The sequence below is a fragment of the Astyanax mexicanus genome, chromosome 3 (genome assembly GCF_023375975.1).
Source record: "Astyanax mexicanus isolate ESR-SI-001 chromosome 3, AstMex3_surface, whole genome shotgun sequence".
NCBI lineage: Eukaryota > Metazoa > Chordata > Actinopteri > Characiformes > Acestrorhamphidae > Astyanax > Astyanax mexicanus.
This window is the reverse complement of record NC_064410.1, coordinates 27,132,148-27,152,036: the sequence shown is the minus strand read 5'-3', so window position 1 is coordinate 27,152,036 and position 19,889 is coordinate 27,132,148. Positions and strand designations below refer to the sequence as shown.

Here is a 19,889-nt window from a genome sequence, read left to right as displayed (position 1 = left end):
GACTCCGCTCCAACAGAGAAACAAAAGACAGACGGGCCAAATTCAATCAAATAGCCAAACAAAAAAGAAAGTATGATGAAATATATCTTGGTTTTGGATCCACTGTAGCTGTAGTTTGAGAACCTCTGCACTATACCAACACTGGAGGAAAGTACAAGAAAACCTTTAAAGTTCTGTCCAAGTTCTGTTGTTGCTGAGTGGAAAGCAAAGACCTGGTCTTGGCTTCAAGTTTTAGGATCAGCCAATGTGGGAATTGCAAAAGGGACTCCGAGAACTCCAGAAGTTACATTTAGAAACTTTTGATGTGTGGTGGAAATTTGTGGTAGACACAATAAAATCAAATCCTGAGTCGTATGTCGAAGTGAGTAACAGGCTTTATTGAGAGTTAGGTACACAGATGTTAAGCAAATCTCTCTGCCTAAGCAACTCTGAGCTCTGTGAGCACAGCAGCAGATTCTTATAGCTCCCCCTCCCCAGCATCCTTTCATGGTTACAAACATGAATCATGAAATTTCGAAATATATCATAAGCTTCCCTAATATGGTAATCCTACTCAACACATTTACTGTCATTCAACACTCTAGGACAGGGGTGTCCAAACTTTTTTTGTTGGGGGACAGAAGGAGAAATATATTTGAAGTCACGGGCCACAGACTCTATAATAAAACAAAAAATGAAATATACCACTTTAAATAATACATTTTCCTGATTACTTTCATTTACACACCATTTTACTTGACTTACTATCTTTATCTATCTTTGACTGAGTTGTGTAAACTTAGATTTTTCAAATTGATGTTTCATTTCATGATGTCTCTTAATATTAAACTCCTTAATTACGGCAACTTTTAGACTCTTTGGCCCATTTTTCTGCGCTACAACTTCACCCTCACTGCTTTAAGACTCTTTGGCCCGTTTTTCTGCGCTAAAACTGCGCACCCTCTCAGCTTTTAGACTCTATGGCACGTTTTTCTGCGCGAAAACTGCGCACCCTCTCCGCTTTTAGACTCTTTGGCCCATTTTTCTGCGCAAGAACTGCACACTCTCTCCTCTTTTAGACTCTTTGGCCCGTTTTTTCTGCGCTACAACTGCGCACCCTCTTTGTTTTTAGACTCTTTGGCCAGTTTTTCTGCGCTACAACTGCGCACTCTCTCAGCTTTTAGACTCTATGGCACGTTTTTCTGCGCTAAAACTGTGCAGCCTCTCCGCTTTTAGACTCTTTGGCCCATTTTTCTGTGCTAAAATTGCGCACCCTCTCTGCTTTTAGACTCTTTGGCCAGTTTTTCCTGCGCCACAACTGCGCACTCTCTCAGCTTTTAGACTCTTTGGTCCATTTTTTCTGCGCTAAAACTGCGCACCCTCTCTGCTTTTAGACTCTTTGGCCAGTTTTTCCTGCGCCACAACTGCGCACTCTCTCAGCTTTTAGACTCTTTGGCCCATTTTTCTGCGCTAGAACTGCGCACCCTCTCCACTTTAAGACTCTTTGGCCCGTTTTTTCTGCGCTAAAACTGCGCACTCTCTCAGCTTTTAGACTCTTTGGCACGTTTTTTCTGCGCTAAAACTGTGCAGCCTCTCCGCTTTTAGACTTTTTGGCCCATTTTTCTGCGCTAAAACTGTGCACCGACTCCGCTTTTAGATTCATTTGCCTGTTTTCTGCTTTACAACTGCGCACTCTCTCCGCTTTTAGACTCTTTTGCCCGTTTTTGTGCGCTTAAACTTCACTCTCGCTGCTTTTACACTCTTTGGCCCGTTTCTGACCCCTAGCATTTAAACTTTGAATCTCACATTATAAAAACCTGCTTAACAGCGGGCCAACTTTCATTCTATTTCTAAAATACCTCGCGGGCCGCTCCAAAAAAGGAAGCGGGACGCAAATGGCCCACGGGCCGTAGTTTGGACACCCCTGCTCTAGGACTTTCTATCAGAACACATAGTTTACATTTTCCATAATAGACGATAAAGTTCAGAACAGGATCAGCCAAAAATCCCAAATCCCAAAAATCAATGTATTTACAAAACAACATAAGTAAAAAAAAACATTGAGGTGATCTTTTTATATGGTTTGTTCCTTTGATACAAATTGTTGTTGACATTATATATTTAGCATTTTTTCCAAAAGAATCCAGGAATGCACAACAGCCATACAAAAAGATAATCACAGAAAAAACACAATATATGATACACGATTATATGAATATGACATGCAACAGGATGCTGTGAATGTCCTGTGAAGCATCTATACAGATGTTTGATGAAATGCATTTATTGTGAGCATCTCTTACTTGGAACATTCCAATGTGGTGTCCAAACGCAAAACTGTAAATCAGTCAGTCTTTGAAGGAAAGGGGATGTTCTAAAGATGACTTATAATGGGTGATATAAGTTTGCACTGATTAGTTAGATAAGGCAGATCATTTCAATTGATTTAAGCTGAATCCAAGATGGCGGAAAAGGTGCTCTTCCAGATCTGGGGGTTCCGTTTCCAGATTAGGGTTTTTAAAATACATGCTCTAAAGATGTTGCGAAGTTGATTCGGACATGCAACCCATCTATGATGAATTCATTTGGTTTTGCCAAAGCACTACCTCTGGGTTCGATCACATTGACAAAGTACGGGTACACGTGAATTCTGATGTCACTGGGCATCAGTGCATCCACATGTTGCTGAACAGCATACTTCAGTAGGAACGTGTGGAGGTATGGAGTCAGAGGGCAGCCCTGACACAAGCGTGCTTTTGATCTGCCATCCATCTGAATAATTCTGCACAAGGCCTGAGGAAATCCTGCCCAAGAAGCAACATTAGTTAAAGCCCTTTCAAGAACATGCCTCTCGACAGATTCTGGAACTTTGTGGAAGAAGTAAATCATTGATACGTGTGTTTTCTGGTTTGGCTTCTGGTGACTCCTTGACTGGGATTCTAGCACTTCATCCAAGTACTTGGCAAGGAGAGCTGCCAAGATTACATAGTCAACGTTGAAAAAATGAAAGCCATTCCATGCAATGGAAACATTGAAATAATAGTGTGCTGCATCAATTGATCCATCCAGAATTCTGCTGTACAAAACCTGCAGATATTGCAGTTTTGTAGGGTCAGTAGGGACACTCTTGTACACAGATGCAGAGATTCGATCATGTCTTGGTGTTTCTGAGACTTGAAGAGACTTGATGGCCATTGTAATGTCCTCAGTTTTGAAATACAGAGGTCCCTGGATAGATATGAAATATTTCATGATGTTTGTTGGTATTGGATTATACATGGAGTGTACAGCAGCATTGTTCAAGTGGAGGCTCACAGGAAGATGGTCATTAGAGCGAACATCCTCAATTTCACATTTCTCTACACGCCACAGACATTCGCCTGGTACAAAGAAGTAGTCAAGCCTTGAATTACTTTCCCTCCTGTAGAAAGTGTAAAAGCGCTTAAAATTATATTTCCATCTCCAGACATCCACCAGCTGAAGAGACTGCATGAAGAGCTTGAGCTCCTTCAGCAAATCAGAGTGACCCTGATTTACTGTTGGCTCTTTTTTGTCAACAAAGGGACTGAATACAGTATTGAAGTCACCTCCAATCACCAACAATCCGATAGTATTACTCTGCAGATACTCTGAGAGCCGTCTGAGAACGTAGTCTTGATCTTCATTTCTGTCAATGCGGCCTGGAGGTTGATACACACACGCCAGCGTATACAGCTGGCCATTTAACCTACACGGAAGAACTATCAAAAGATCTTTATACCTACAAATTGCTTTCTCATTGCATTCAAACCTGACACTTCCCTTAATAAATATAGCTACCCCCTTTTGAGCTTGCTCAGACTCAGTATAATACGTGTACCACCCTGGAAAGTTTTCCTTAACGCTTTCTTGGCCTGTTTTAATGTGTGTCTCCTGAAAGAAAACAACATCTGCTTTGTTCATTTCCTCACGCAAGTCTTTCTGCCTGCAAGGGTCCTGGCTTCGGTTTGGACGCAAAGCAGTGTCGAGGCCATTAACATTCCAGGTGAGGAAGCGAAGCTTGTTAACATGGCTAGCATCCATTCTTGAAGGCAGATGATGAGGATGAAAAATACTAACAATAAAACAAAAAGCTGCTTTTCCAAATTTGATTTTCGAATATCAGTAAATCTAAGCCAGAGATGGCCTGCAGATATGGATGAAATGGATGTTGGTCTGATGGACACTGGCTTCCTAAAAAAAAAGGGGTAAATCAATAGTTAATGTCAAAGGATTTTATGCATAACATATGTAGAAAATATGTAGTGAAGTAAAAGTGGATGTAGAAATAAAAATTATACTCATTTAGCATTTTAGTGAATTAAGTGAATTTAGTACAGTAGTAAAGTAGTTCTACTTCATTACTATACAGTTGCAAGAAAAAGTATGTGAACCCTTTTGGTCATTAAATGTGTTCTGATCTTCAAGTTACAATGGCAGACAAAAACAGTCTGCTTAAACTAATACCATTAAAAAATGATATGTTTGGATGGTTTTATTGAACACAACATGTTAGTATTCACAGTGCAGGGTGGAAAAAGTATGTGAACCTTTGTTTTAAATAACTGGTTGATCCTCCGTTGGCAGCAATAATCTCAACCAAACGTTTCCTGCAGTTGCAGATCAGACCTGCATAACAGTCAGGAGGAATTTTGGACCATTCCTCTTCACAAAACTGTTTCAGTTCAGCAATATTTTTGGGATATTTGGTGTGACTCTCTCTTGAGGACATGCCACAGCATCTCAATTGGGTTGAGGTCAGGAGGCATTTCTTTCTGTTAGAGACATTCGGTTGTTAATTTACTTTTATATTTTGGGTCGTTATCCTGTTGCAACATCCATTCTCCATTGAGCTTCAGTTGGTGAACAGATGGTCTTAATTTTTCCTGCAAAATGTCTTGGTAAACTTGGAAATTCATTTTTCCGTTGATGACTGCAATCCGTCAAGGCCCTGAGGAAGCAAAACAGCCCCAAACCATTATTGCCCCCTCCACCATGTTTCACAGTTGGGATAAGGCTTTGATGATGGTGTGCTGTGCCTTTTTTCTTCACACACAGCGTTGTGTGTTTGTAAGAATATGGAGGAGTTTTGCCTAACAATGTTCATTGTTCATTGATTAAAGGGTTAATCTGTGTGTTACTGAATCAGCATTTAACTTAATCAGTATGTTATTCAAGCATGATTCATGATGATTCACGTTGTGTCGTTTTCTTGCAACTCAGCATGATTGATTCCACAGGTGTCCAGAGATACTGTGTTTTTTTCCAGCAGAACCAAGAGTAACCTATAGTCTGATAAGGTTGGGGTGACCGAGTTCTCGGCTGATTGGATAAATAACTGCTTAGGTGCCAGGATCCGGTGTGGTGTGAGGAGCCTCCTGGCGAATGCCTGTATTTATTAGACTCCACTGTCTAGAAAGGAGAGTTGAGTTGGGCGGGGGATGAGCTTCTCCCCGGTTGGACTAGAGAGCGGGAAGTCCTGGTCAGACAGCCGAGAATTCTGGAAACCTCAATTTTCTCTCACCTTTGGGGTTTTCCTCTTACTTTTCACCTTTTTAATTTCAATTCATTTTAATCATAGACTGTATATAGCTGGACAGAGCATCGTCTCTTAAAAGTGAAGCCACCACAGGTCGGGCGCCCCCTGCTGTTCGGCTGCAGAAAGCTGTGTAACTCCACCCATCCCCATAGGTTTCAATGGCGAAACAGACAACTTTCAATCACGTTTTTTCTAATATACTGTAATTCCACCTCCATTATTTAAATGCAACAGCTAGTGTAACCTCTGCTTATATTGTCAAATTTTTATATCCCCACAGAATTCGGTTTTTAGAAGGTTATTCAGTTCTATTCAAAAAAGGTGTGGTTATGGTAAAAGGGCTGCTTATGGGCGGGACCAATAACAGACCGTCAGCTCCGCTCCGCCCCGCTCTGCAGTCTGTGACCGCGAGGCAGCCCTCAGGGGCGGGGTTATTTAAATGAGTAGGCTGCTATCCACAGTCTTTCTCCTTCCTCTGGTCTCTACTGCGCAGAATCAGGTGGCAGGATCGCCAACATGGCAGAAGATTTTGGCTTCATTTTCATTGAATGAATGGGAACGGAGACACGGCGTCCATCTTTTTTTACAGTCTCTGATTTTAATCATCTTTTTACTCATTTTTGATGTATCCAAAAAAAACTGTTTTGCTCAGAAGATTCTTTGAATAAAATCTGACGGAACTACAATTTTTGGACTGGATCTCCTTTTTCTTCTTCATGACGTATCACGCCAGATACATCAGAATTCGAACAGTAGATAAATAATCTTTCAGTGTTCCTTCCACACAACTCAATTTTGGTTTCATCTGTCCACAGTATATTTATATTGTGGAACAACCAGGTGCTCTTTTGCAAACTTCAAACATGCAGCAATGGTTTTTGGACAGCAGTGGTTTCCTCCCATAAACGGCATTCTTGTTTAATGTTTTCCTTATTGTAACTTTGTCAACAAAAATGTTAGCATGTGCCAGAGATTTCTAAAAGTCTTTAACTGACACTCTAGGATTCTTCCTCACCTCAGTGACTGTTCTGCGCTGTGCTCTTGCAGTCATCTTTACAGGACAACCACGCCCTGGGAAAGTAGCTATAGTGCTGAACTTTCTTCATTTGTAGACCGTCTGTCTTACCGTGGACACATGAATATCAAGGGCCCTATCGTGCATTCTGCACAAGGCATGTGGCCAGGTGCGTTGCTATCTTACACCCTGTCAACAGTCTATTTTTACACCTTGTACATGCATGTTAAGATAGCATTGGACTTTAGGAATATATTAACACTGATGGGCGTGGTGTTCTCGAAGTGAGGTGTGTTCAGGTAAATTTCTGCCATGTTTCTTCCTTGGTGGCGGAAAAAAGAGCTGCGCGACTGATCCGAATAAACCACGACAAAAGTCAACAGTCAGACGCAACCATGACTGGATCACCGCACACCATCATTTCTTTAACACAACAAAAAACCTTACCCAGCCTTCAGCAATCAACTATGAATACAAATATACTTAAAATGTGCACAGAACTATGTTATTATTAGTTATATTTATTTCTGACATTTCTAAGGATTTAAATTTATGTTCAGTGTACAGACTGAATAACTGTAGCTTAATATTGCAGATGTAGGCTTCCTGCTCTTGAGAATTTAACAGATGCTCATTCTGAATCCTCTCTCTCAAACCCTCTCTTAGTTTAGGAAATAAAAAATGAAAAGAGAAAAGCATTTTGACTAAACATAAATGTATTTTATTTTACCTCGCTTTTTTAACTGAAATTCACTTTTATATAAAAAAAAAAAACTAAGCACATTGTTTGGGTCTCAGCTGTTAGCCAGTTATTCAACACTTCAAGAAATGTGAAAAACACAGAAATATAAAGCTATATGTTAGCGTTCGTTTCTCATCACCAGGGCAAATGTATTACAGTATTAAATATATTAATGTATTAATGAATCTCATCCAGTGCTCTTAAATCCCGCAGGCATGCATAGCGGAGCCTAATGCAGTGCGCGACATTGCACGCGGCAAGAATGCCCTGTGCCTCATCTCTTTCGCAGCGCAAAAGTTCAGAGCAAGGCTAAATATAATATAAAAAAATAATGTCAAATATAAAGGATAGGTTGAGGTTTTGGTGAGCTGTTTCAATAATTTGAAACTAAAACTAATGTTTTTTCTGCGCACCATCTGAAAGCTTGTGATAGTATTATATGACCTTTTTATATTATTTATTATTATTTTTTTTTATTAATTTATTTATCAAAGCTTTTATATATTTTGTGATTACCATGTAATTACTATTAATTTTGTAATTTCTTATCATTTAACTTTACTTTTACTACTATAATCTTTTTCTTCATAATATATAAATCCTTTAATTTATATGTGTCAATTTGTATGGTCTTTTTAAAATTTCCTTTTTTTTTACATACAGATTTTATTAAATTAAATTTCTTAAAATCTTTCATTTATTTTATTTATTATAATTTTGTTCCTTATTATTTCTAATGTCTTATTAAATATTTTCAATCCCTTTTAAACTGTAAATGCTGGTTGATTGTAAATGACAGGCACTCTCAATGCATGAAAATAAAAGTTGATTGATATTCAGTGTTGCAAACCCAGCATGTACATAAACAATAAAGAGAATAAAATAACATTAAGATTCAAACGAACAAAAGTCAGCACGCACCTGTGTCTTACAGGGAATGACTACTGGCACTCTTATTGGTTTATTTTATGTTACGCTCAAACCACACCCATGAGTAATTCATTGAATAAGTACACGTTTTTTGTGCGTTTTTGTGCCTATTTTTGCGCCCTCAAGATACCAAAGACACAGGACACGCCCCTAAGTCCAGAGACTCAAAATTAACTAGTGCGCTATACATCACTAAAATAGGGCCCCAAGGCTTTTAGAGATACTTTTGTAAACCTTTCCAGCTTCATGCAAGTTAACAATTCTTGATCGTAGGTCTTCTGAGAGCTCTTTGGTTCGAGGCATGATTCACATCAAGCAATGCTTCTTAAGAAGAGCAAACTCAAAACTGGTGTGTTTTTTAGGGCAGGGCAGCTTTAATCAACATAATCTCATCACATCCTGGCTCCAATTAGCTCCTAGAAAAACCATTAGCCTAGGGGTTTACATACTTTCCCCCCCTCACTGCAAATGTTAACATGTTGTTGTTCAATAAAACCATGCAAATATATATATAATTTTTTTGTATGGTATTAGTTTAAGCAGGCTGTGTTTGTCTATTGTTGTGACTTGTTGTGAAGATGAGAACACATTTAATATTCAAGTAATTTGTTTTTTGCCTATACTAAAACTTCTCTGCCTATACTAAAACATCTCTGCCTATATTAAAACGTGAAAGATTCTTGCCTATACTAAAAGGTGAAAGATTCTTGCCTATACTAAAACGTGAAAGATTTTACCCACGTCTTTCTTGCGCAGTGGAGTTTGTAGACGGCCTCTTTGCTTTTGGTCACAGCTTGCCAAAGTCATCAATGAATGTTCTGTGGGTTCCAAAAGGCAAACATTTTAGACTGTAGCTGCTTGCTTTAGATGTCATCACCAGTAATTTTCCAGTAGCAACCCTTTTGCACACAGTTTGAAAGTTACTGAAAAAAGAAATCTGAATATGCAAATATTCAATTACATTTGTTTAATAACTACAGTAATAAAGGAACAGTTATAATGGTGAAAAGATGGTGGTACCCCGTTTAAGCTTTTACCTTCACTTTACATGAACAGTGTATTATTTAGTCACCATGCATGACAGTGCATTTCAGGAATGTAACATCTAACTGTAGCTGAACAACTGTTTTTCTACATTTAAAAAGATTCAAGCTACCTCCAAGCAATAGATTACAGCAAGCAAAACATTAATCCTGGCTCTGACCTTCAGTTGACTTAAAAAAAAAAAACTTACATTTTCACAGCTGTTCTCTTCAAGACTTGCTTTTTACAAAGGTGAAACCATCCAGCGATGAGTTTGTTTATTAGTTAGCGCCAGCCCACTGCTTGGTTGTTGTTATTCTACTTTGGCGCATGCGCGCTGTCTGCCCTTCTCCTGTGTGTACCCTTCCCCCGCTTCGCTCTTCAGTAAAGTTGTGCTGTTAACACACACACATACTCTCTCGGCTGTGAGTTATTCCTAATTACTGGCGTGGTGGCAGCGCAAAGTTACCGAACCCAGCCTTTCATCTCCACTTTCTCCAACTCCGACGAACGTGTCAGCAGGCGAGGTGGTAGTTTGAGTGAACTACAATTTACGTGATGGCAGCTAATATCAACCGTGCACCAAAACAATGGTGTCTGACCAAACAAGAGACTCTGAATTCATTCGAAAACTGGAAACACAACCTACTATACACACTCTCGATGGATCCCGTGTTTGCTCCATTTCTCATCGATGGCACGTCATGGGGTAAGAAGAGCCGTGATACTCCTCTCCGAGGATTTCAAGATGATGGTGAGTCACTTGCTGCAGCACACAGGCGGACTGCCCAACAAAAAGTTCGCCAGTTAGAACTCATGCTAGGCCAAATTGCCAATTACTGCCCTGTGATTTCTCGTAACACTATTGTCAAAAATTCCACATCCGTGGAGGGCATATGGCAAGCCATTCGTTTACATTATGGCTTCCAAACCACAGGGGCTCAGCTTATTGACTTTGTAGACATTCATTTAGAAGCAGACGAACGTGCTGAAGATTTATATCAGCGGCTTATGGCCTTCACAGAGGATGGTCTCCTTAAGGCAGCCGGGTTAACTCACCATGGCGTTACTCTAACTGAGGATGAAGAGCTGTCCCCGTCCCTTGAGAATTTTGTAGTCGTGTCATGGCTGCGTTTGATTCATACTGACCTACCTAAGCTTGTCAAGCAGAGATACGGCACTGAATTGCGCACTCGTACATTGGCGTCTATTAAACCCGAGATTTCCCAAGCTCTAGACTCCCTGCTCTCTGAAATCCGTTCAGCTGACGACGCCAAAATCATGCGAGCAGCCACCTCTAACCGCACATACAGTGGCGCGGTACCCCGTCAGCCCCTCTTCGGTGCCCTCAAAACACAGATGCGATCAAGCCCACGAGAAAAGTCGTGCCCCCTGTGCACACAAGCAGGCCGTCAAAACAACACACACTTCCTCAGTTCATGCAGATATTTACCCGAACAAGACCGTAAATTCATGCTCAAAGCCAGGCAGATTGTCTCTGTGCTCGGTGAGGAATCCACCGACCCATCCACTTACCACGTATATTCTGATGACGAGCCACCTCCCCCTGTGTGTCCTGAGCTCACACAGCCCCACACTGCCCGCGCTGTTCAAGTCAGACAGTCACCGTATATAGACACCTTTTACAAACACCACCATGCACGCATCATCCTCGACACAGGCGCCACTTGCAACATGATCAGACTGTCTGCTGCGCACCGCCTTGGTGTTCACATGTCCCCAAGCTCCCAATCCGCTCACCAGGCTGATGGTTCCTCTCCCATGAAGGTGGTGGGCGAGACCCGTCTTACTTTCAACCGGGGTGCCAATAAGTTCCACTTCGACGGCCTGGTTGTGGAGAACCTGGATGTGGACATACTCGCAGGCACCCCCTTCATGTCTTCGAATGACATTTCAGTGCGTCCCGCCAAGAGACTGATTACCTTAGCCGATGGCGCCGTGTTCCCTTATGGCTCCACCGACACAGGTCTCTCAGAGAACGCGGTTCGCCGCACCATTACGTTGCGTGCCCCTCCTGTGTCAACCACCATATGGCCTGGTGAATTCCTTGAAATTCCGCTCCCACCCCACGCTCCATCGGATACAGCCTATGCCATGGAACCCCGCCTGGGGACACGCACAGGCAAGGACGTCACAATACATGGTTGGCCCTGCCCTGGGGTAGTATCCAGCGTCGCAGGGAGGATCCGGATCCCAAACCTGTCGGGCGAACCGCACGTCGTGAAGCGCCACCAACACGTCTGCCAAGTGGACCCCCTCTCCACACTGACTGTTCCGTGTCATGCGGCTGACACACACACCGTCATGCCTATGGCCCGGCACCTTCCAGTTCGACCCGCTAATCTCCAGCATTCCAGGGGCGTCCAAGTTGATCCAAACAACCTCCTCCCTCCTGGCTTCAGAGATAGGTTTCACTCCTTGCTGGACCGATACGATGAAGTTTTCGACCCTGCTATCTCTGGCTACAACGGCGCCGAGGGCACGTTCGAGGCCAAAGTGAATATGGGTCCAGTCGAACCTCCACAACGAAAAGGTCGCTTACCACTGTACGGCAGAGACAAACTTGCTGAGCTACAACAGAAGTTTGACGAGCTGGAGCGTCTGGGCGTCTTTCGTCGCCCTGAGGATGTAGGTGTTTCGGTGGAATACCTCAACCCCTCCTTCCTCATCAGGAAACAGAGTGGTGGTTATCGTTTAGTAACCGCCTTTGCTGACGTCGGCCGCTACTCAAAGCCACAACCATCCCTCATGCCCGATGTTGACAGCACCCTACGTCAAGTTGCTCAATGGAGACACCTCATTGCCACAGATTTGACAAACGCATTCTACCAGATACCACTGTCACGCGACTCCATGAAGTATTGTGGCGTGGTCACCCCCTTCCGTGGAGTTCGTGTCTATGCACGCTCAGCCATGGGCATGCCCGGCTCGGAGACTGCACTTGAGGAACTGATGTGCCGCGTGTTGGGTGATCTGCTGCAAGCTGGCGTGGTGGCGAAACTTGCTGATGATTTATATTGCGGTGGCAACTCACCTGAGGAGCTGTTGAACAACTGGTCCTGTGTCCTTCATGCTCTGAGTCGTTGCAACCTGCGTCTCTCTGCATCCAAGACCGTCATTAACCCACACTCCACTAACATCCTTGGGTGGGTGTGGACCCAGGGTACGCTTAAGCCAAGCCCCCACCGTGTATCTACCCTGGCTGCGTGCGAGCCACCTAAATCAGTGGGAGGCATGAGATCCTTCATTGGCGCAGTTAAAGTAATGGCCCGCGTCATCAAACACTGCTCTGCCCTCCTTGCCCCCCTTGACAATGCCATAGCAGGGAAAACGTCACAAGATCCCGTCGTGTGGACTGATGAGTTACACTGTGCCTTTAGTAAGGTGAAGGAGTGCCTCTCCTCTGACCGTTCAGTCGTCCTGCCCCGCCCAGATGATCAACTATGGATCGTTTCTGATGGCGCAGTTAGGAGACCTGGCATAGCTGCTACACTGTATGTGATGCGCGACAACAAGCTCGCGCTTGCTGGTTTCTTTAGTGCCAAGTTACGCGACCATCAGTTAACATGGCTGCCCTGTGAAGTGGAGGCTCTCGCCATTGCTGCGGCCGTCAAGCATTATGGTCCCTACATTATTCAGTCGACGAATAAAGCATGCGTCCTCACTGACAGCAAGCCATGCGTCCAGGCCTACGAGAAGCTGTGCCGAGGCGAGTTTTCAGCAAGTCCCCGTGTGTCTACGTTCCTCTCCACGGCGAGCAGATTCCAAGTGTCGATCCGACATGTGGCTGGCGCAGCTATCCTTCCATCTGACTTCGCCAGCCGTAACCCTCCCGACTGCACAGACGTGACGTGCCAAGTGTGCACCTTCGTGCAACGCACCCAGAACTCAGTAGTCAGGCTGCTGTCCATCGATGACATCCTGGCAGGTCGTGCAAGACTGCCATTCACAAGCAGGACGGCGTGGCGATCACTCCAGTCTGAATGCCCTGATTTACGCCGTACCCATGCTCATCTTACTCAAGGAACCCGACCATCTAAGAAGCTTACGGACATCAGAGATGTCAAAAGGTACCTCAGCGTGGCATCTATTGCGAGTGACGGCTTGCTCATCGTTAGACGTGAAGAACCCCTCTCCCCATGCCGGGAGTGCATCGTGGTTCCCAGGCAGGTCCTCGACGGCCTTGTGACTGCGTTGCATTTACAGCTCAGTCATCCCTCTGCCAACCAGCTCAGAAAGACGATGGGCAGATACTTCTTCGCTCTCGATATTGACAAGGCTGTCCTCCGGGCCACAGAGGGCTGTCATTCGTGTGCGGCCCTCCGTCATACGCCTCAGGCCATCATCGAACAGTCATCATCTGCTCCCCCCGCTGCGATTGGTGTCGCCTTTGCTGCTGATGTCATGAAACGCGCACGCCAACTTGTGCTGGTAGTACGAGAGTGTGTGACGTCGTACACAATGTCGATGCTGGTAGATGATGAGGGTAGTCAGACCCTGCGGGATGGACTCATCAGGCTTTGTGTGGAACTACGACCCCTGGACGGTCCATTTGCTGTGATACGGACTGACCCGGCCCCTGCTTTCAAAGCCCTGGCTTCTGACCCGCTCCTCACAAGACATAGACTCTCGCTGGAGCTGGGTCGAGCGAAGAACCCTAACAAAAATCCTGTTGCAGAAAAGGCGGTGCAGGAGTTGGGTGAGGAATTGCTGCGACAGCAGCCTCGCGGTGGCCCCGTATCACCCAGACTCCTGGCAGTCGCAACTGCATGCCTAAACTCCAGACTGCGTTCCCGCGGCCTCTCTGCCCGGGAGATGTGGACACAGAGAGACCAGTTCACCTCCGCCCAACTGCCCCTCGCCGACGAGGAACTCATACGTTTGCAGCACGAAGGGAGGATGAGGAATCACGTCCACAGCGAAAAGTCCAAGGCCCCTCGTGGTCAGACCCTAGTCCCATCTCCAATTGGGGTCGGTGACCTTGTCTACCTCCACGCTGACCGCAACAAGGCATGCAGCCGTGACCGATACCTTGTTGTGGCTGTTGAGGGTCTCTGGTGTGGCCTGCGCAAGTTCGCGGGATCGCAACTTAGGGACTTCACTTATCGGGTCAAGTTGTCGGACTGCTATAAGGTCCCGGTTACCGGCCCTGACATCACCCGTCCCTCTGAGGATGGCGACGCGTCTGATGAAGACTGCCTTCCAACCCCGGAGGCACCCCAGGTGGTGCTTCCTCTGGCACCTGCTATTCCTCCGGAGATCGCATCGGTCCCCTCCAATGCTGGGCCCTGTGCGCCCTGCTTTGTTCCGGGATGGCAACTGCCTGCCGCCGGTACTGTGCCCAGTAACCCGCCTGAGGGCCCAGGGCCCCCCTGCATTGACCCTGGCTGCACACCCTCCTCGCCCAGGCGTGGTGCCAGGCTACGTCGGCAGCCGTCCCACCTCAGTGACTATGTGTTAGACTTGTGATGGACTCACGTATCCTTTCTTTTTGAGTAATGTTCTGTGTAGTTCTCACTGTGTTGATGGGTTCTGTGTATGTGTCTTATGTGTTCGGATAGTGTTCCTTGACCCGTGCTGGCGCGCTGGTTGCCCTTGTGTTGTTGGGTTGCTTTGCTGTGTTTCCTCTGGTTGGGGGCGGGTGTGGGGAAGAAAGGTGGTCACGCCAGCCCACTGCTTGGTTGTTGTTATTCTACTTTGGCGCATGCGCGCTGTCTGCCCTTCTCCTGTGTGTACCCTTCCCCCGCTTCGCTCTTCAGTAAAGTTGTGCTGTTAACACACACACATACTCTCTCGGCTGTGAGTTATTCCTAATTACTGGCGTAGAGTATATAACTAAAGCTCCATCAACATCTTTTTATACTGCAATATGAATCTATACTGCAATATAAGACTCAAACAAGCAGCAAGATGTTTGAGATCTAACGGGAAAGGACAGTCCGCTCCACCCAGCAGCTGAACAGGAAACACGTGACACAGAAACACACACACACACACACGCACGCACGCACGCACACACACACACACACACACACACACACACTTTCCTTGCCCATTCCTTCGTTGGAGGATGGTGTGAATGCTGAATTTAACGAAAATGTACTCTGCACAGCTCTGTAAAACTTAAAATCCTTAATTTTGACACCACAGTGTACGAGCTGTTTGCAACAGTGTGGGCGGAAGTACACCTTGGCATTACCTACCCGATCTGTGCCCCTGCTCATCTCGCTCAGTTTGCAGTGCGCATGCGCGGCACAAATCGGGCAGGGGGTACAGATCGGGGAGTGACAGGGGGCAGTAGAGATCAGCAGTGGTCAGGAGAGGATAGTAGAGATCTGTATTGATCATGAGGAGTAAAGCCAGTAGGGGGCAGTAGAGATCAGCAGTGGTCAGGAGGGGTTAGTAGAGATCTGTATTGTTCATGAGTAGAGCCAGTAGGGGGCAGTAGAGATCAGCAGTGGTCAGGAGGGGTTAGTAGAGATCTGTATTGTTCATGAGTAGAGCCAGTAGGGGGCAGTAGAGATCAGTAGTGGTCAGGAGAGGATAGTAGAGATCTGTATTGTTCATGAGGAGTAGAGCCAGTAGGGGCAGCAAAGATCAGCAGGGGTCAGGAAGGGTTAGTAGGGATCTATACTGATTATGGGGAGTAGGGTCAGTAGGGGTAAGTAGAGATCAGCAGTGGTCAGGAGTGGATAGTAGGGATCTGTATGATCATGAAGAGTAGAGCCAGTAGGGGGTAGTAAAGATCAGCAGTGGTCAGGTGGGGTTAGTAGGGATCTGTACTGATTATGAAGGTAGGGTCAGTAGAGATCAGCAGTGGTCAGGTGGGGTTAGTAGGGATCTGTACTGATTATGAAGGTAGGGTCAGTAGAGAGCAGCAGTGGTCAGGTGGGGTTAGTAGGGATCTGTACTGATTATGAAGGTAGGGTCAGTAGGGGTCAGCAGTGGTCAGGAGGGGTTAGTAGGGATCTGTATTGATCATGGAAAAGTAGGGCCAGTAGGGGTTAGTAGAGACCAGAAGGTGTCAGTAGGAGTCAGTAGGTGTCAGGGAGAGTCAGTCAGGGTCAGTAACAGTAGTGGGGGTTCAGCAAACCTTTATAGAGGTTAATATGCCTGTATAAGGGTCAGTACAAGGCATTAGGTGTCCGCAAGTATAAGCAGGAGTCAGTTCAGCTCCTTAGGAATCAGCGCATCAGTACAGCTCACACTGGAGTCACATTGGAGTCACAAAACTTTACAACACTTTATCTGAAATGGAATTTTAACAACTGCTTGTAAATATCAGCTGTAATGTAAATTAGACAATCACTGTCATTTATTACAACAGGAAGTAAAGAGATCTACTGAATAGGATTGCTCATTATGAACTGTGTGTTCTTTACAACTCAAATAAATGGCAATCTGATGATAAGGCTTGCTTTATTTACATCAAATCATTTGTGTACAATCATTTGACAAATCACAATACATCACAATATAGGTAGATTAAATAAACTCTCAAAAACAGTCATGTCTTTTATATATTAAGAGCTTAAATCAACACAAACACTCTAAACTCTAAACCCCAGCATAGCATAGACTAGTAAAAATCTGCCCAAACCTGTGTTCACATCATGGTTCAACAAGTATGAGCTTAGCATGATATGTTAAATGGTAAATAAACCCCCTGATTTTAGATAACCTCGCCCTCAACTCCTCAAAAAATGGGAGTAGTAGGATCACTGGGTGATGTTTTGGTTTAGAGGCAGGGCGCAAGGGGGAGCTGATTTGGCTGAGCAGTCTGTCTCTGATAGAGGATAGGCGAAGCTGGTTAGACATCACCAGAGGTGTGGTATAACTGATTGACTGATTTGCATATTGTAAGTGTGCACGTACCAAAGTACACAGACACATCATGCTTGCTCATAGCTCAGTTGAACCTGCGAGGGCGCTGCAGAGGCGGAAATGACCATAATAAAAGCATAATTTAAAGGTTAGAAAAAGGTTTATAAAAAAATATTACACAACTTCAAAAGGAACACATTTCAGCTATTAATAAAACGATTTAGGGTTTAGTGTATTTTTAAAACAGCATTTTATTATATCTGATATTTTCTACTGCTTGGCTTACCTATAGAAGGACTGCAACAACTGCAGTAAAGAGTAATCAAACTTTAAGACATTTTCTGCATGTGTCATTGAGCTACAAACGCTATTTATTGTTGCCAACAACTTTAAAATTTAAAGGTAAAGACCGACTGAAATTACACGTCATCAAAAAGGTTATATAATAAGGGGCTTCCGCTTGCCCGGGAATCACAGATATAATCTGGGGCTGTACCAGAAGTTACTGTTTGGTTTCCATCTTTAAAATCTGTAAAACAAGAAAATGAAAAATGAGTTAAATTAGCATCATCTAGTCATATGCACCCATATCTGCATTTTAGCTAGGGGCACTAAAGAGTATCTGAGGTCATATTTAAACATTTTCTTATTCATACATGTTTTTGTTGAGACAGAATCAGAGGTGTCATACAAACAGTTAAAATGCCTGAATTAGCAGGTTATTCGTAAAGATAATTTTTTATCTTTCCAGCTTGAATGGAAATCTGACTAAGGATCTAATCTGTCAGTAGGCAGTCAACTCTATTTTTTTCTAATATTCAGAATTAGAGTGTCTGTTAAATGCATAAAATATAATATGTGGATATGTACAATAAATAATAAATATAAAATTAGATTCAATGACCACTTTAAGTCTGGCATCCGACTGACCTCTCAGATCCTTCAATTTCTTCCGATTATTCCGGTCTGCAACGAATCTCAGCCATTTCATAATTTCTCTTTCTGTGTCAGTATGATCTATCCCACGATACAATGCAGCTTCTAGGAAGAAAGAGAACAAGAAACCCAATCTATTTGTATTGCAACACTGGTGATTTATACCGCCGTCTCTTTTTGAACTGCTGCTAATGTAGCTTTGCCTAGTAGCCAGCGCATTCGGAGGAAAGCGCAGGGTCTCAGTTCTGATCGACATCACCCTACGAGTGAAGAGGGAAACAAGCGCCATCAACTTACCCAGGGAGAGCAACGCCAATTGTGTCATTGAGTTATTATCCATTACTTCTCTGATGCAGCATCCATTACACAATCCTCTAAACTCATCACTCAGCAGTTTAAAACCCCCAGCAGCACTGCTGTGACTGACCCCTTATACCAGCAAAACACTCAACAAACACACAACCACTGTGCCAGTGTAACTGCAGTAATAAGAATGAGCCATCACCCAAATAATACCTGCTCTGTCATCAAGAACAGTGTGAATAGAGGAAACAAGTATGTAGAGAAACAAATGTACTATAGTCTGCAATTATAGAACTACAAAGTGCTCCTGTATGCTCAGTTGACGTACAAACATGGTTAATGAGTGTAGAAACAAGGAGGTGCTCATAATTTTATGCTTAATTGGTCTATGATCTGCTGTTAAAAAGTGTACTAACCTTTGATTACTCTACTTAATGTCAAGACAGACATTGCCTTTTTATTTTGTCTTCCCTTTTTCCAACTGAATGCCTCAGCAAGATCTTCTGTCATGACTGCCTGCATGATTGTCCTGATGATCTTTTTGTTACCAGTGCCTCCAAGTGTCCTAAGATGTTGTACCTGTCAAAAGAATGGTTTGTTTTTCATCACATTAAAACCCTGATTTTATTTACTATGAATCATAAATACAATAATTTGTCATTACAGCTGTTTATTACTTTCTAACATTAGCATTTAAATGCCAACTTGCCAATTGGGTAACAGCAAAGTCTGATATTTAATTAGGGCAAATTAGCCTAATGTGAGACATTTTTGCATTCAAGGTGCTTTCTGTTTGAGGGTTGTGCTACACTTTTCTAAAATAGGATTTTTTTAGAGGCCAAGTGATTTTGATCACATGTTATCACAGCTTGTGTTAGCCCATAGTTCAATTTAAAGAATTTAATAATCTAATAATAATTTAATAATCTGGAAAATAATCACATACAGGTTGAACATTCTCCATCATTGCATTTCCCTGAAAATCAAAACTCACATAGTTTTGCATATTTGTGTCATCTTTGAGTTCCTCTTCAACTCTGTTGACTTCTTCAAGGCTGGTAAGAGGCAGTTTGGGCTTGAATGTTTTTGACAGCATGCTCCGTCCAGGCTGGTCCACTCTCTTCAGTAATACTCCTAACATGTCAGAATTCTTTTGGACCTTGCTGTTGATTTCTCTCAGCAGTTTCATGATATTGTCTGTCTCTGTTCGGAAAACATGCAACTTAGTTTGTCTTAAATGAATAAATAATGAACAAATTATTAACATGATATTTGCTTACCATTTGGTTTTGGTCCCAACTGGGTACTTGGTGCAGCTGGATGTAAATGAGAGGTTACAGCTGACTGGGATGGGCCGGGCTGCAACTTTTTCTCTGTAAATAGCTTTTTTCTTTTTAGAGGTGATGGTCCAGGTTGTGGTGAAGGAGGGCTTTTGTAAAAAAAAAAAAGGTTTGCACATTCATATGAGCCTTTTTTTATTAAATATAAAAGAATGCATTATTTTATTAAAAATGCAAATGGTTAAATTTGAAAATGATTAACCCACCATTGTAAATTAG

The 19,889-nt window shown here is 43.6% G+C and overlaps 2 protein-coding genes across 8 annotated transcripts in view; both read right to left on the bottom strand.

Annotated features, from left to right (window-relative positions):
• Positions 1-356: 356 nt before the first annotated feature.
• LOC125799465 (uncharacterized) lies at positions 357-9,535 on the bottom strand. Of its 2 annotated transcripts, none has more exons than XM_049476249.1 (3): positions 9,458-9,535; positions 8,961-9,041; positions 357-4,191 (listed from the first exon to the last, which is right to left on the bottom strand). In XM_049476249.1, exon 3 carries the CDS (start codon positions 4,039-4,041, stop codon positions 2,497-2,499), a length of 1,545 nt encoding a protein of 514 aa, XP_049332206.1. In that variant the 5' UTR covers positions 4,042-4,191; positions 8,961-9,041; positions 9,458-9,535; the 3' UTR covers positions 357-2,496. The 2 variants fall into 2 exon arrangements, with proteins under 2 accessions (XP_049332206.1, XP_049332205.1); XM_049476248.1 differs by having other exon boundaries at positions 8,965-9,041.
• A 7,134-nt stretch (positions 9,536-16,669) lies between these two features.
• The window catches only part of LOC103032585 (uncharacterized), a 29,185-nt gene continuing 25,965 nt past the window's right edge, over positions 16,670-19,889 (bottom strand). For all 6 annotated transcript variants that reach the window (XM_022666814.2, XM_049476245.1, XM_049476246.1 and 3 more), the window contains 5 exons: positions 19,611-19,759; positions 19,325-19,533; positions 18,747-18,909; positions 18,022-18,132; positions 16,670-17,620 (listed from right to left, as the gene is read on the bottom strand). In XM_022666814.2, coding sequence (XP_022522535.2) covers positions 17,511-17,620; positions 18,022-18,132; positions 18,747-18,909; positions 19,325-19,533; positions 19,611-19,759 — 742 coding nt within the window. In that variant the 3' untranslated portion in view covers positions 16,670-17,510. The remainder of the gene's footprint in view (positions 17,621-18,021; positions 18,133-18,746; positions 18,910-19,324; positions 19,534-19,610; positions 19,760-19,889) is intronic.